This window comes from Mobula birostris, chromosome X, assembly GCF_030028105.1.
Source record: "Mobula birostris isolate sMobBir1 chromosome X, sMobBir1.hap1, whole genome shotgun sequence".
NCBI classification, from domain to species: Eukaryota; Metazoa; Chordata; class Chondrichthyes; order Myliobatiformes; family Myliobatidae; genus Mobula; species Mobula birostris.
The window spans coordinates 66309195-66323448 of NC_092402.1; the positions used below are offsets into that span (position 1 = coordinate 66309195).

Sequence of the window (14254 nt, forward strand, 5' to 3'; positions counted from 1 at the left end):
AGAATGGGCAAAGAAGTGGCAGATGAAATACAGTGTTGGAAAGTGTATGGTCTTGCACTTTGGTAGAAGAAGAAAAAAAGTAGAGTATTTTCTAAATGGAGAGAAAATTCAAAAATCTGAGGCTCAAAAAAACTGAGGAGTCTTTGTGCAGGAAACTCTAAAGGTTAATTTGCAGATTGAATCTGTGATTAGGACAGCAAATGCGATGTTAGCATTCATTTTGAGAGGACTAGAATACAAAAGCAAGGATATAATGTTGAGGCTTTATTAAGCACCGGTGAGGCCTCACTTGGAGTATTGTGAGCAGTTTCGGGTCCCTTATCTTAGAAAGGATGTGCTGAAACTGGAGAGAGTTCAAAGGAGGTTCACAAAAATCAATCCACGATTGAACTGCTTGTCAGATGATGAGTGTTTGATGCCTCTGGGCCTGTATTCGCTCTAAGCACCGAGCTGATTTGAAGAGGTCGAGATCAGCTTCTCCAGCAGTGAAATCTACGCCTGGAATGATTCGTTGCTGCAGGGCCCGGGCCCAGTGCAAGGTTTGGACAATTTAAACATCAGCCTAGATTGTCTGGGGGCTTCTGTCCCCGTGATGCTGAAGCTGTGAGACTGTCCCTGGCTGCTGTGCTTCACACTTGTGAACTTTTCAGCAACTTGCTCCGCTAATATGATAAACTGAATACCAAGGCTTTGGGCCTTCTCCAAGCTGCTCCAGAGATTTGAATCTAAGGACTCAATTTAGTTCAGAATGCTGTTGCTGTTGATGTTGCTTGCTCCCATTGTTTGCATGATTTGTTTTGATTTTTTTCCTCTGTCTTTCTTTGTGGACACTGGGGGTTGGTCTTTTTTTTAAATTGGGTTCTTTCAGGTTCCTTGCAAATCTCAAGGTTGTGTAATTTATACATTATTTGATAATAAATGTACTTAGAATCTTGAGTCTTTGTACTCAGAATTCAGAAGAATGAGGGCTGACTTCATTGAAACTGATCAAATGGTGAAAGGCCTTGATAGAGTGGACGTAGAGAGGATGTTTCCTATGATGGGAGAGTCTAAGACCAGAGGACACAACCTCAGAATAGAGGAGTGTCCTTTTAGAATGGAGATGAGGAGGAATTTCTTTGTCCAGAGGCTGGTGAATCTGTGGAATTCTTTGCTGCAGGCAGCTGTGCAGGCCAAATCTTTATGTATATTTAAGGCAGAGGTTGGTAGATTGGACGGCATGAAGGGATACAGGGAGAAGGCAAGAGACTGGGGCTGAGAGGAAAATTGGATCAGCCATGATGAAATGGCAGAGCAGACTCGATGGCCAAATGGCCGAATTCTGCTCCTATATCTTGTGGTCTTATGGTCTAAATCAGGACTAAGTCCATTTAGGTGTTTTGTGGGCTTGCTTTGCCCTCATTATATTTTACAGCTTGCTGCCATGGTGCAGGGTCATTCCTATTCAGGATCAGAGCAGTTTCTGAGATCATGCTCAACAGTAGCAGATTTGCAAACAACAGAAGTCATTCTTGTCACCAAGGCTCAAGAGAAAATTTGGGTAACTTGGCACTGACCGAGTTATCCCTTTCCTATACTTCATACACTGCATCTTCAGGATATATTGTAGTCTCTTGATTTATTTGCAATTCCCTTTGTACACCTTAACACAATTAGGTCAATCTGTAAGCATTCACCAGCTGTTACTGCTTCTCTAAACCGAAAAAATGGGTGCTGGTGCTTTTATTTTTCGACTAATCTCCACTCTGCTCCCCCACCACTACCCGTCCTCCTGCCCCGCTCCTATTCTGAACACTCATATTGGTTATGATATTATAGTCACTTCAACCAACTATTTCAACTGTAAATTAATTTTTTTAATAAATTAAATTTAATTGATTATTTTTGTTTAGTTATACTAAATACTTAACCATCCATTTGACATGTGCCTTTGATTTTTACTTTCCATTTTTAATTTTTTCTTTATCTGAATAATTTATTTGACCAAGAGCCAAGTTTCACAATAACTCGCGTCTTTGACCAACTGGAGTAATTCCAGAATATGAAAAGATTATTGACTCAAATCCTGTGTTCGAAAATAATTAACTTCTATTCCTGGATGTAAAGATTACCAAAAAAACTCAGGCGGGCCTGACCAGGCCTGGGCACACAGTGGGGAGCTCCTTTATCACAATGTAGTCTGACTTTTTTTAAAAATGTCTTTAAGTTATTTATAATTATGTTTGATAAGATTACTTTCAAATAGACCTGTCAACTCTTCTAACTCTGACTTATCTCCGATCAAGGAGGTAAGTTGTGTGCACTGATTAACAGGAAAAGCAAATTTGATTCTGACATTTCATCATGGATCTCAAACTCTTGAGACTGAGTAGTTGGGTAGCACAGGTTGGTTATGAAAATAATTAATTGCAACCTCCTCGTGGAATTTTGTGGAGGTGGCTATATGTAAACCTTGCTGTTAAAGTTAATATTGTGCCAGTTGCGTCTGTAGGTGAGGAATCCATGGGTTGGGTTGGCTTTCCCTTCAGGCAGTTGGATTATGAAACCACTTATGCAGAGGAGTCTGAAATTAAAATTTAAAGCTACAATTTCATTTGATTAACTACACAGAGCAAATAGGCGTTCTGTGGTTTGTCATTCAGTAGCGTTTCACCTGGTCTTGAATTTATGAATGTTGTGGTTCTAACTTTTTTTTTCCTCAAATATTCATTCTTTCTTTCAGGTTTGGAGAGATTCCCCCTTCCAATCACACGAGCCAGCAACTCTGTCAAGGTGGATCCAACTAACAGCAAGAGACTCTTGTAGCGTTGCTGATGGGTCGTGGCAGATGAAACCTAAATGGACCGAACCGTTTTGAACCTGTACTGTGAAAGCTGCTATTGGTTGATTTTGAAGTATCAAGGCTCCTGTCACAGGGCAAGGCAGTATCAACTTTAAACTTAGGATCAGGATGTTCTTGCTGATCCTTGGGACTGCCCAGTCAGAAACCTTTCCCACTACAGCAAACTTTGTTTACATCAATTGGAACTGGAATCTCTTTTGCTGTTGTGAGGTATACCTCATCATGTAACTGCAAAATAATCCGAAGTGGCTAATATTTCAAGTGGTTAAATGTTTACACTCAATACTCTTGTGCACTATTTTTATGTGTATTTAGCATATTTTATTTGTGTATTTTTACATTGTTGGGTTTTTTTAAGTTTGTATTGATGAAAGATCATTCCATTTTTGTTATTAATTTACACTTACACTTAGACTGTCAAAATGCAGAGATTTAAACAACTTGCATACTGATGACAGTGGATTAGAGAACAGAAGAATTATGCTCAGGATAAAACTGAAGCTTGTGTATAGTGGCTGAAGCTTAAGAGTTTTGACCATGTTAATCATTACAGGATGCTACTTGTGGAGAACCCTTTAGGATTTGTTCCATTCAGAACCATGGAATGGAGACAGTGGAGAGTGTCTGCTGATAAAGTAACCCAGGCAGTTAACCTTAGAGTTAGGGTGGTTGAGTGTGATTTTCTCAGAAGCTTCTAGAACATTGTAAGTAGTTATTGAGAAGTTTGTTGTGATTTGTAAAGAGAGATGAACATTTTTTATTGAGTAACAAACTTGTGCAAAGTTATGGGAGTTCCAATCTGCACTGGTTACTGGCAAAAATAAAACAGTTGCTTTGTTAATGGCGGTGTTGAGGTGACTGATAAAATGATGTCTCTTGTTCCATTGGTCTTTATATTCTTCAGTTTTCATTCTGTTAATTAAGTATCAGAAGCTATAAATGTGCGGTGGTGCACATATATTTGGGCTGCTTTGTGCCTCCCTAGTTAACCCAATTTTGTTGGATTGAATTATTGCATTTTATACCAACCAGTTTAGAGGGAGCATTATCAGTTATCTGCCAGCACTTCAGGGGGTTGGCAAGGCACATCAATGTTGCATAAATATGTGATCCATCAACTAAACTATTATCACTTTGAATGTCAAAAAAATGAGGATAATACTTTCTGACTATTGATGTTTCATGGACCTAATGTAAAATTACTGTTGTTTTGGGCAACTGGATTTTGGAGATTAGTGTGGTGACTTCCATGCTTTAATATAATCATGTTATATAAGTTGATGTGATCATTAACTCATTTGTAAAGTTACTAGCTCCCTGTATTTATTGATAATCTATTTTCTCTCTACTGTGACCTCTTGCATCACAACTAACTAGAGGTTCCTCTGCACTCCATGTAGGCAGACTAGGTCTCCTGTCTCTGTTCTTCCTGACAATGATCAACTTTGGCATGATGGCATCAGAATTTGAAATTGGTTACTCATTTCTTGCAATATGGTGGGGGGAAATTTCAGCCCTCTAGAAAGTGATTAATTATCCACTTGATTGGCACCACTATAGAGGTACACAGAAGTTCAGAAAAATGAAATTTAAACCATAAAACATTTGACAAACTAATTCTCCAATTGCAGCCTTACACTCCTCTTTGTACCCCCAAGTACTGGACATAAATCTGCTTTCCTCTTTCTAAATATTCAGACATCAGGAAAATATTTTCAAGCTGTTATTATTTTAAATTGTGCTATATTATCCATTTCTGCAGTTAAAATCATGATCCACTGAGTAAAGATGTCAACTAACTGTAGGGTAGCATTTGAAGGTTAATTTGGCCACACTTTAAGATATGTAAACCAGTTATATAGGGAGTAACATATTTTGTGGAAATCGTCAATATTGGTGTTAAAATTTAATGATTGAATCTGAAGTTACTAATGGATCTCATTAAAGCAGGACAAAAACCTGTACAAAGCTAAGCAGTTGACATGCTGGCAAAATCAATGTGATTTACTCAACCTTCTAGCAGTACTTACATGAAGGAAGGTTTTGAATTTGGGAAAGAAGGTGGAAGCCTGATAGCAAGAGTTATAATAGTGATCAAGTGAAGTCCTGTTCTTGCTAAACTTGTGTGTAATCTCCTTGCAAAAGGTATTGGAAATTGTAGTTTGCAATAATCTAATATGTAACTTCAAAGTACAAGAAAGTTAAGCTATCTTGCAAGGTGAATCCCATACTTGAAGGTATTTGTGAAGATACAAGTGTGAAATTATAATAGAATGTTCCTTGTTAAAATCTGGGTTTTAGTTAGAAATTACATTTCCTTTTGTCAATTAGGACCACTTGGGTACAAGTTCAACACCCAACATTCAACAAAAGGTTTTGACAAAGCGCATATACCAGTATGTCATTAATGTGTATGTGTGTCTCTCCCATTTTGAAACAGTAAAATCTTAATTTCTTATTGGATTCTTAATCAAGAGTCTCAACTAAATAGTTTTAGCATCAAAACTCTTGGTTGAATTTTATTTACAAAGGTTTGCTCTGCTGAAACTGAATTGAGGAATTGGTGGTCCTGTAGGATTGTATTTCAAGTCTGCACTCACTGATGATGATTGTATGTGATAAGCTAATATCTCTTTAAGCTAAGAACAAATTTATTTCACACATAAGACATGGGACACCTGAGCAGACTGGTGTTAGGTGTTCTGTGATCTGGCCACGGTCCTGAACTGTCATTAAGAGATAATCATATTTTAAGAAACATATTCCAATATATTTGATAGGTCCAAAATAAAATGAGAACAAACCCATTTGCAATTTCCTTAATTGTCTCTTTTAATGGAGCAAATGGACCTTGCAGAGACTGACAACCTTCCTAATGTTTATATAATGCTGACTTAAAATATGAATGCAAGTAACCCACTTCTCCTCTACTTTTATTGGAGCGTTTTCATGAGATGGTATTTTGTTTACAGGCCAGGTGAGAGGTTTTCATTGTTGCTGGCTCTTCCTGCATGAACATGTTTGCAGTGTTCCCAAAGAGATTGGTTCTTGCCAATATAATGGACCTTTTTCAGCTGTTAAGAATATTAATTTAAACTTTTTTAATCTAAGTGTTTTCAATATTACCATTTTAACAAAAAAAGTTTTTGATGCACTGGTAGATGTTGATTGAGAAGGTTGTAATGTATCAGCAATATGAGTGTCATCCTTGTTCCCCTCCCTGCATGTTAAATGGTCCTTGATGGTCGTGAGCATCACAGTCAAATTTTTGTATGACGGGTTGAACTACCATTTGAAAACTGTGATTCATTCTTTTCACATTAGTCTATAAACTGGATATAGTTGAGTGGCTTGTATTAACATAACTGTGGTTCTCAGATCATTGTTCAGTTACATATTTAATGTAACTATGGTTCAACTGGCTCTTGGACATATTGTGGATAAAGGTTACTCATTTGCATTGTTGATTTAGTCCCATGTTAGTACTTGCTTGCTGGCCTTGCACATAAAGGGTTGCTTGGATGAGGTACGAAGAATAGTTGGTGCCCATTGAATCGTATCCCATTCTGACTTAATGCCTTCAGCAGAATGACCTCACTTCAGTGTGCATCAATTTTTGCTCCTCTGCCAGGTTTGACAATTCCAATTGTAGTGTTTGGATTTATTTAAGTTGGTGTATCTGGCAGAAATTCCCAGTCATGAGGTATATTTTTAGTTATGGTTTTCTGGTTTAAGATGGTGCTGGTGAACACAGCGACGACTTGCTGGCAGCAAACACAACCATTAACTACTTTATTACTCACACTTTTTATCAAAAATGATCACTGCAATCAATAGCCTGTAACTTCTCTTTTGGAGTCGAGCTTTTGATTGCCTGTACAACCTGACATTTTTGCTGTGTGAACTGAAGTCTCGAAGGTGCAGGATGGTTGCAGCATGGTGTGTATGGGCTGAATGGAGGCAGTGCCATCCAGGCCCAAGAACGAGGAGCAGTCCATTGTTTGGCCAATTTAAGCGATGGGCCAGATTGGAAAGGTTGGGCCCGGCCCAAATTGAGTTGGGGTGGCCCAGGCCCAAGAGCACATCAAAGTGGCTGAGAGGTTTGGCCAATTTAAGTGCAGGGCCAGATTGAGAAGGTCAGGGTGTTGGGGCTGGAAGCAAGGGGCGGGCCACTGTTCAGCTCACTGCTCTGCCAGGTTTACTCGTCTGCATTGAACTGAGGCTGTGGCCTGCAACTAACAGGTTTGGACTGGCTTCATGGCTGTGGACTCATTTTCATGAACTTCAGTTCCGAATATTATTTGCTTACTTTTATTGTTTGCACAATTTTTTTTTCTGCACTTTGGGTGCTTGACAGTCTTTTTTTAGTGGGTTCTATTGGGTTTCTTTGATTTGCACCTGCCTGAAAGGAGACAAATCTCAAGGTTGTATATAGTATACATACTTCGATGATAAATGTACTTTGAACTTTAGATTTATGGAAGCCCAGCATTCCAATATCTCAGCAACCAGTCTCTGGAAGTAGTTTTATCTTGGAGTGAAAGTCTGTGATGTGTAATCATCACACCTATGTGTCATTTTGTTCAATAGATAATGGGTTGTGTGATTTGAAATTGAAATGCAAACCCATGTTGTATTTTTCCATGCAATCTGTTAAATACAATGTAAATAAAGTTTTTAATCAAAATCCATTTGTGTTTTCACTTGCTTGATTGGGTGTACTTGCCATGGAATTCTGTGAGCCACCTTTTGTGCCTCAGACCTTAACCTGTGGCAGTTCTGGGGCTGCTTCATTTTTATTTTAATTGTGACAATTCTTGTATGTGAGCTCAGGCTTCCTGTAAGTGTTTGCATCTGCCCATTGAGTTAAGTGAATGCATAACAAGGACAAAGAACAGTATTATTTTGACTGCAGGTTTTATCAGAGAATAGTAGCACTACATTTTTCTGTCAGGCTACATGCTTTACTCTCCACATTGATGTATACCTTCAGAAACTGACTTGAAACTAATTTAGTTTAAATAAAAAGTAAATTGGAAAGATTTGATCAAATCGAATAATAGTTTCTACTCAAATTTCCTTTGCTTTTTATTTCAAACTAATTGCTGCATCAGTCATTACTTTATGTTGGAATTTATTGCATTCAGAATAAAATGATATTATACATTGAAGTCTTTACCTTCTCCCAACCCAATTAAATATTCACAAGAGCCCCTGAAGCAGTACCAGTGAGGACTGAGCTAGTGTTTCATGTGAAATTGAATGTGCTGCTATTCCTGTTTTGTGAGCCCTAACAATATTGGTTGATAATTTGGGACTGTGCAATAAAAGCCTTGTCACCTTTAACTATGAAAGGAAGATGGAATATTAAGTAAATATAGTTCTTTATGAGTGTGTTTGAAGGTTCTTGTGTCTAGGTGAAACTTAAGTAGTGCACTGTTTTTGGTGACTCAGAGTCATGGAGAGATGTAGCACGGGGAGAGGCTTTCCTGCCCACAGAGTCCTCACCAATCATCAACTACCCATTTATACTAATCCTACATGATTCCCTATTTATTCTTCCTGCATTCTGATCAATACCTGCCCTCACCACCCCCCCCCCCCCCAACTCCACTAGGTTCTACCTGCATGCTGAATTTACAGCGGCCAATTAACCTGCATGTCTTTGGGATGTGAGAGGAAATCTGGGTGCCCAAGGGAAACCCACACAGTCATAGGAAGAACAAGGTAATTCCACACAGACAGCACCAGAGGCCAGGATTGAACCCAGGTCACTGGTGCTGTGAGGCAGTGGGTCTGCACTATTGTGTTGTCCCACTGTGTGGTCTTCCCTAATGTAGTTTAACTATTTCAGCTCCATTGCATTGAACGTGGAACTCAGAAACTTGAACAAAATTAGACTAGAGAGCATATTCAAATTTGCAAAAGCATCTCCTACTTCTGGTCACTTGTTTGAGATTCAACGTCAGTCAAGTAAGCAGTTAATAATAGTTGGGCAACCTACTGGTAGAATTCCTATTCTTTGGTCATAGGATAGACCCATTGAGGAATGAATCCACCTTAATCCTGTTGGACTTCCTTCCCGCCTCCCTGTGACCCAAATGTAAACCCCCAACCAGGTGGTACTGGACTTTCCGTCAACGCGAGTTTGTACAACTTGATCTTGTTACCAGAGAACTGGGTGATGTATTAATGACTGAATATCATCAGCATCAAATGCATGCCAGGATGTAATTCCTGAGCATTGTCCAAGTTAGAAAGGTAAATTTCCCAGAGCAATGAATTAAATCTGCTTCTCCACAATCTTTATCCCTTTTTCAGTCAAGGCGACCCCCAATGATCTGCTGTTCATACACTTGATTTGGGGTCTTACAACAGGCATTACTTTCAGGACACGAGAGAGAGGTGAAAAGCTTTTATGAATGGTGGGAACTTGAAGGATGTTTACAGCAATTTTAGATCGTAAGACCATAAAACAGACGTAGGAGCAGGATTAGTCTATTTGGCCCATAGAGTCTGCTCCACCATTCCATCATAGCTGATTTACTTTCTCTCTCAACCTTATTTTCTTGCCTTCTCTCTCTCTCACCTTTAAACACCATTACTGGTCAAGAACCTATCAACTTCTGCTTTAAATATATCCAGTGACTTGGCCTCCACAGCCGCCTATGGCAATGAATTCCACAGATTCACTACCCCGTGGCTAAAGACATCCCCATACTTTGCCTTCTGCCCGTCGGCCAATCTTCTGTCTGTGCTAGTATCTTTCCTACAATACCACAGGCTCTTAATTTGTCTATTAGCCTCATGTGTGGCACCTTGTCAAAGGCCTTTTGAAAATCTATCTATCCTGCCTCTTTTATCCTCAGAGGGAGCACAAAGTGAATCTGGAATTGAATGTTTTGGACCAAGAGAAGAGAGGTGAGATGGGAGAATCTTCTTTGTTACCTTTGTAATGTTTCTGCTTGCATGTTATTGCTTTTTTCTTGTACATTTTAATCCATTCTGCCAGACACTACCACTGATTTTGTGTTTGTATATTTTCATTGTTAGGCAAGTGGAACTACATCATCAAGTAACTTTGAAGTTTTCAAGTAGCTTTAAAATAGTTGTGCCACACCAGAGCATGCAAAGCCCAAATTAACTTCATCTCATTAGATATTTTTTATTTCCATTTGGTGATGAGATTGGTAAAGTTTTTTTTTAGTTCCTGAATGGCTGTCATCAAGTGGCACTTTACACTGGGAGGATTGTAGGAAGAAAGCCTTCCTATTTGATTTAGCTGTTCTATTAAGTACAATTGTGTTTGTCATGAGTGATTATTCTATTTTTTTTTGGAAAAGGAAATATAATTTCAAATGTTGCCTCTGCTGCATTTTGCAGATAATGCTGAGAAAATGACACTGCTTGGTATTTGGATCTTGAATTTATTTTTCTTTTTAATGACTCTGTTCTTCCTGTCTACTGATTGCTACAACTTTTACACGGGAGCTCCTTGCTGAGGAGAGATGGGCTAAAGCTATAGTTCATAATTTGTTTTTATTCATTCTTTCTCCTGTGCTAATGAAATGGAATTGGATATTCAATGGTAAATTACTATGTACAGTAATCACAGTCTGGAATAGGAGTGACTGTCTTTACTGAGGTGTTCTTGCCAAACTAAACTGTTGTCCTTAGCAGACTGTAGTAACCTGAACAGTGTTTCCAATATTTAGATTAAGGTATCAATGTCCTTTTATTCTTGGAATGTCTCCTTCACTCCCACTGCATCCCTCCTGCTGTATTCAGACTAGGGGATGTCTGTGCAGGACTGAACACTCTCCTCTATGCTTGCTGCCTTGCCCCGATAATAACCTTATATTTCTTTTATTTTATTGAGATACAGCACAGAGTAGCCCCTTGTGGATCTTTGAGCCATGCTGCCCAGCAATCTGTGATTTAACCCTAGGCTAATTACAGGACACTTTACAATGACCAATTAACCTACAATCTGATATGTCTTTGGACTGTGGGAGGAAACCAGAGCTCTCAGAAAAAACCCACATGGTCACAGGGAGAATGTACAAACTCCTTACAAGCAGTGGCGGAATTGAACCCAGGTCACCTGGGCTGCAAAGCGCTGTGCTAACCGCTTTGCCTATTTAGTGAAAATGCCTACATGCATTGAAAGGCAGGCCAAAGACAGTCAGAATTGAATCCTTGTAGCCAGTAGAGAGAGGTGAAATTAATTTTGCCGATCTGACTGAGTGGAAAGATGTGTGATGCCACCCAGCCTCTCCTGTCTTCACCACTGAGTGTACTGTGTATTGTAACCTGACCAGAGTTTTGCAACATCCACATTCTGTGAATGGCCCAAGTCCATGTTACGGCTGGAGATGTACGTAATGGTGTTCCATCCTTTGGCAGTGGGATAGGATGGAGTTGGTATTGGTGGAGAATTGTACAAAGCTGGTGAGAAAGTCTAAGCATTTGAATTTCTTCTGTACTTTCCTATATACACTCACAGCTTGCCTCAACCTTTGTGTCTGTGATTGGTGGGTGGGTGGGGGGGAGACTATAAATGAATGGAATGCAGTTTCCTTCTATTTTTTTACCCCTTATTTTTAGGAATTTTTTGTTGCAGTTAAGGTAGAAGCCATTTTGGCCCATCAGGGTCATTCCAATTCCAAGCAGTGCAATCCTATCTTTCTTGTATGCACTGTAGCTTGTTCTCTCTTCCTTTTGATGAACTCCCCCATTTTAAAGCATTGCTAAAACATAGCCAGAATCACATCAAGCATTAGTAGAACTGTAAACACCAGGAGCTGGCATTCTGAGCAAAGGCAGTGCAATGGCAGGTCAAAACCCACTGTCCGCATTCACAGTAATTATTCTCTGAAATGGACTACCCCCTGCTACTCCTATCTGCTGCTTCTCCATAGGCTGTGTTACTGGCAACCAATTTCACAACAATTCAGTCAAAATCATAAACTGACAAACTTCATGTATTTGTGAAATATCCTGTAGATTTTGCATCATTATAAGATCTAAGCGAGTATTTAATGCCATACAAAGCACAATTGCTGATTCAACTATCTTGTCCTACAAGAGCTAATTTTATGCATATTGTAATTAGTTCAATGTATGGGATTTTATATTTGGACAGTTTCTATCCCGTTGTTATTAGACTCTTAAATGGACCTCTTGTGTGCTAAAAATGAACTCTACCTGCACCACGCTTTCTCTGTACTGCAATGCTATATTCTGTATTCTGTTTTCTTTTTACTGCCTTAATGTACTTGTGTCTGTCCGGATGGCACACAGAAGCTTTTCATTACATTTCAGTACGTGTGACAATAATATATCAATACTTCAGCTACTGTTTTAGTCATACTTTCTTGAACAGCATGTTACTGAACCTACAAGGGAACATGCTATCATGGATCTGGTCCTGTGCAACGAGACGGGTAAACTTAGCAATCTTGTAGTTGGGGATCCTCTTGGAAAGAGTGGTCACAGTATGATTTGAGTTTCTCATACAAATGGAGGGTGCAATAGTTTGATCTAAAGCCAGTGTAGTATGCCAAACAAGGAAGACTACAACAAGATGAGAAAGGAGTTGGATAGGGTAGACTGGGAACATGGGCTATATGGTGGGATAGTTGAGGAACAGTAGAATTCTTTCAAGGAGGCTTTTCATGGTGCTCAACAAAAGTATATTCCAGTTAAAAGCAAAGACAGTAAGGGTGGGGAGAGCCAGCCATGGATAACTAAGGAAATAAAGGAAGGCATCAAACTAAAAGCTCATGCATACAAAGTCATGAAGAGTATTGGGAAACTGGATGATTGGGAAAACTTTAAAAAGCAACAAAGAACCACTAAATGAGCAGCAATAAAGAAAGAGAAGCTGGATTATGAAAATAAACTAGCATAAAATATAAAAACAAATGGTAGAAGTTTTTATAATTATATAAAGCGGAAAAGGGTGGCTAAAGTGAACATAGCTCCCTTGGAGGATGAGAAGATGGAATTGATATTGGGTAATGAGGAAATGGCCGAGGCTTTGAATTACTATTCTGTGTTGATCTTCACAGTGGAGGACACATCTAACATGCCATAGATAGATGATATGGATGCAATGGGAGGTGAGGACCTCGATACAATAGCTATCACTAAAGAGGTACTGCTGAGCAAACATGTGGGCCTGAAGATAGATAACTCCCCTGGTCCTGGTGGAATGCATCCCAGAGTATTGAAAGAAATGGCAGAAGTTATAGTAGAGGCTTTGGTGATGATTTACCAAAATTCTCTGGACTCTGGACAGGTTCCAGTGGATTGGTAGACAGTGAATGTCATGCCACTGTTCAAAAAAAAGATGTAGGCAAAAGGCAGGTAACTATGGGCCAGTTAGTTTAATATCTGTAGTTGGGAAAATGCTTGAAGCTATCACTGAAGAAGAAATAGCAAGGCATCTAGAAAGAAATGGATCCATCAGGCAGACACAGTGTGGATTCAGCAAAGTCAGGTCCTGTTTGATAAACTTACTGGAGTTCTCTGAGCTTATAATGAGTGCAGTGGATACAGGAGAACAGATGGACATTATTTATTTGGATTTCCAAAAGGCGTTTGATAAGGTGCCACATTAAAGACATCCATAAGATAAGGATGCATAGAGTTGGGGCAGATGTATTAGCATGGATAGAAGATTGGCTAACTAATAGAAAGCAGAGAGTTGGGATACATGGGTGTATCAGTGGTGAGCAGTGTGCCGCAGGGGTCAGTACTGGGCCCGCAACTGTTCAAGATATACATTAACGATCTGGAAGAGGGGCCTGAGTGTAGTGTATCTAAGTTTGTTGATAACACTAAATTGAGTGGAAAAGCATTGTGCAGAGGATACAGAGTCTACAGAGAAGTATAGACTGGTTGAGTGAGTAGGCAAGAGTCTGGAGGATGGAGTACAATGTTGGTAAATGCGAGGTCATCAACTTTGGAAAGGAAAATGGAAGATCAGATTATTATTGGTAAAAGAAATTGCAGCATGCTGCTGTGCAGAAGGACTTGGCAGTGCTTGTGCATGAATCACAGAAGGTTGGTTTGCAGGTACAACAGGTTATTAAGAAGGCAAATGGAATATCGACCTTCATTGCTAGAGGGATTGAATTCAAGAGCAGGGAGGTTATGCTGCAACTCAACAAGGTATTAGTGAGGTTCCACCTGGAGTACTGTGTGCAATTCTGATCTCCTTACTTGAGGAAGGATATACTGGCTTTAGAGGCGGTGCAGAGGAGGTTCACCAGGTTGATTCCAGAGATGAGGGGGTCAGACTATGAGGAGAGATTGAGTCGCCTGGGACTGTACTTGCTGGAATTCAGAATAATGAGAGGAGATCTTACAGAGACATATAAAATTATGAAAGGGATAGATAAGACA

General features: G+C 39.4%; 1 protein-coding gene across 4 annotated transcripts in view; it reads left to right on the forward strand.

Annotated features, from left to right (window-relative positions):
* The window catches only part of lmbr1l (limb development membrane protein 1-like), a 112998-nt gene extending 105488 nt beyond the window's left edge, over positions 1–7510 (forward strand). For all 4 annotated transcript variants that reach the window (XM_072249061.1, XM_072249060.1, XM_072249062.1 and 1 more), the window contains one exon: positions 2723–7510. In XM_072249061.1, the coding sequence (XP_072105162.1) occupies positions 2723–2805 (83 nt within the window). In that variant the 3' untranslated portion in view covers positions 2806–7510. The remainder of the gene's footprint in view (positions 1–2722) is intronic.
* Positions 7511–14254: the final 6744 nt, after the last annotated feature.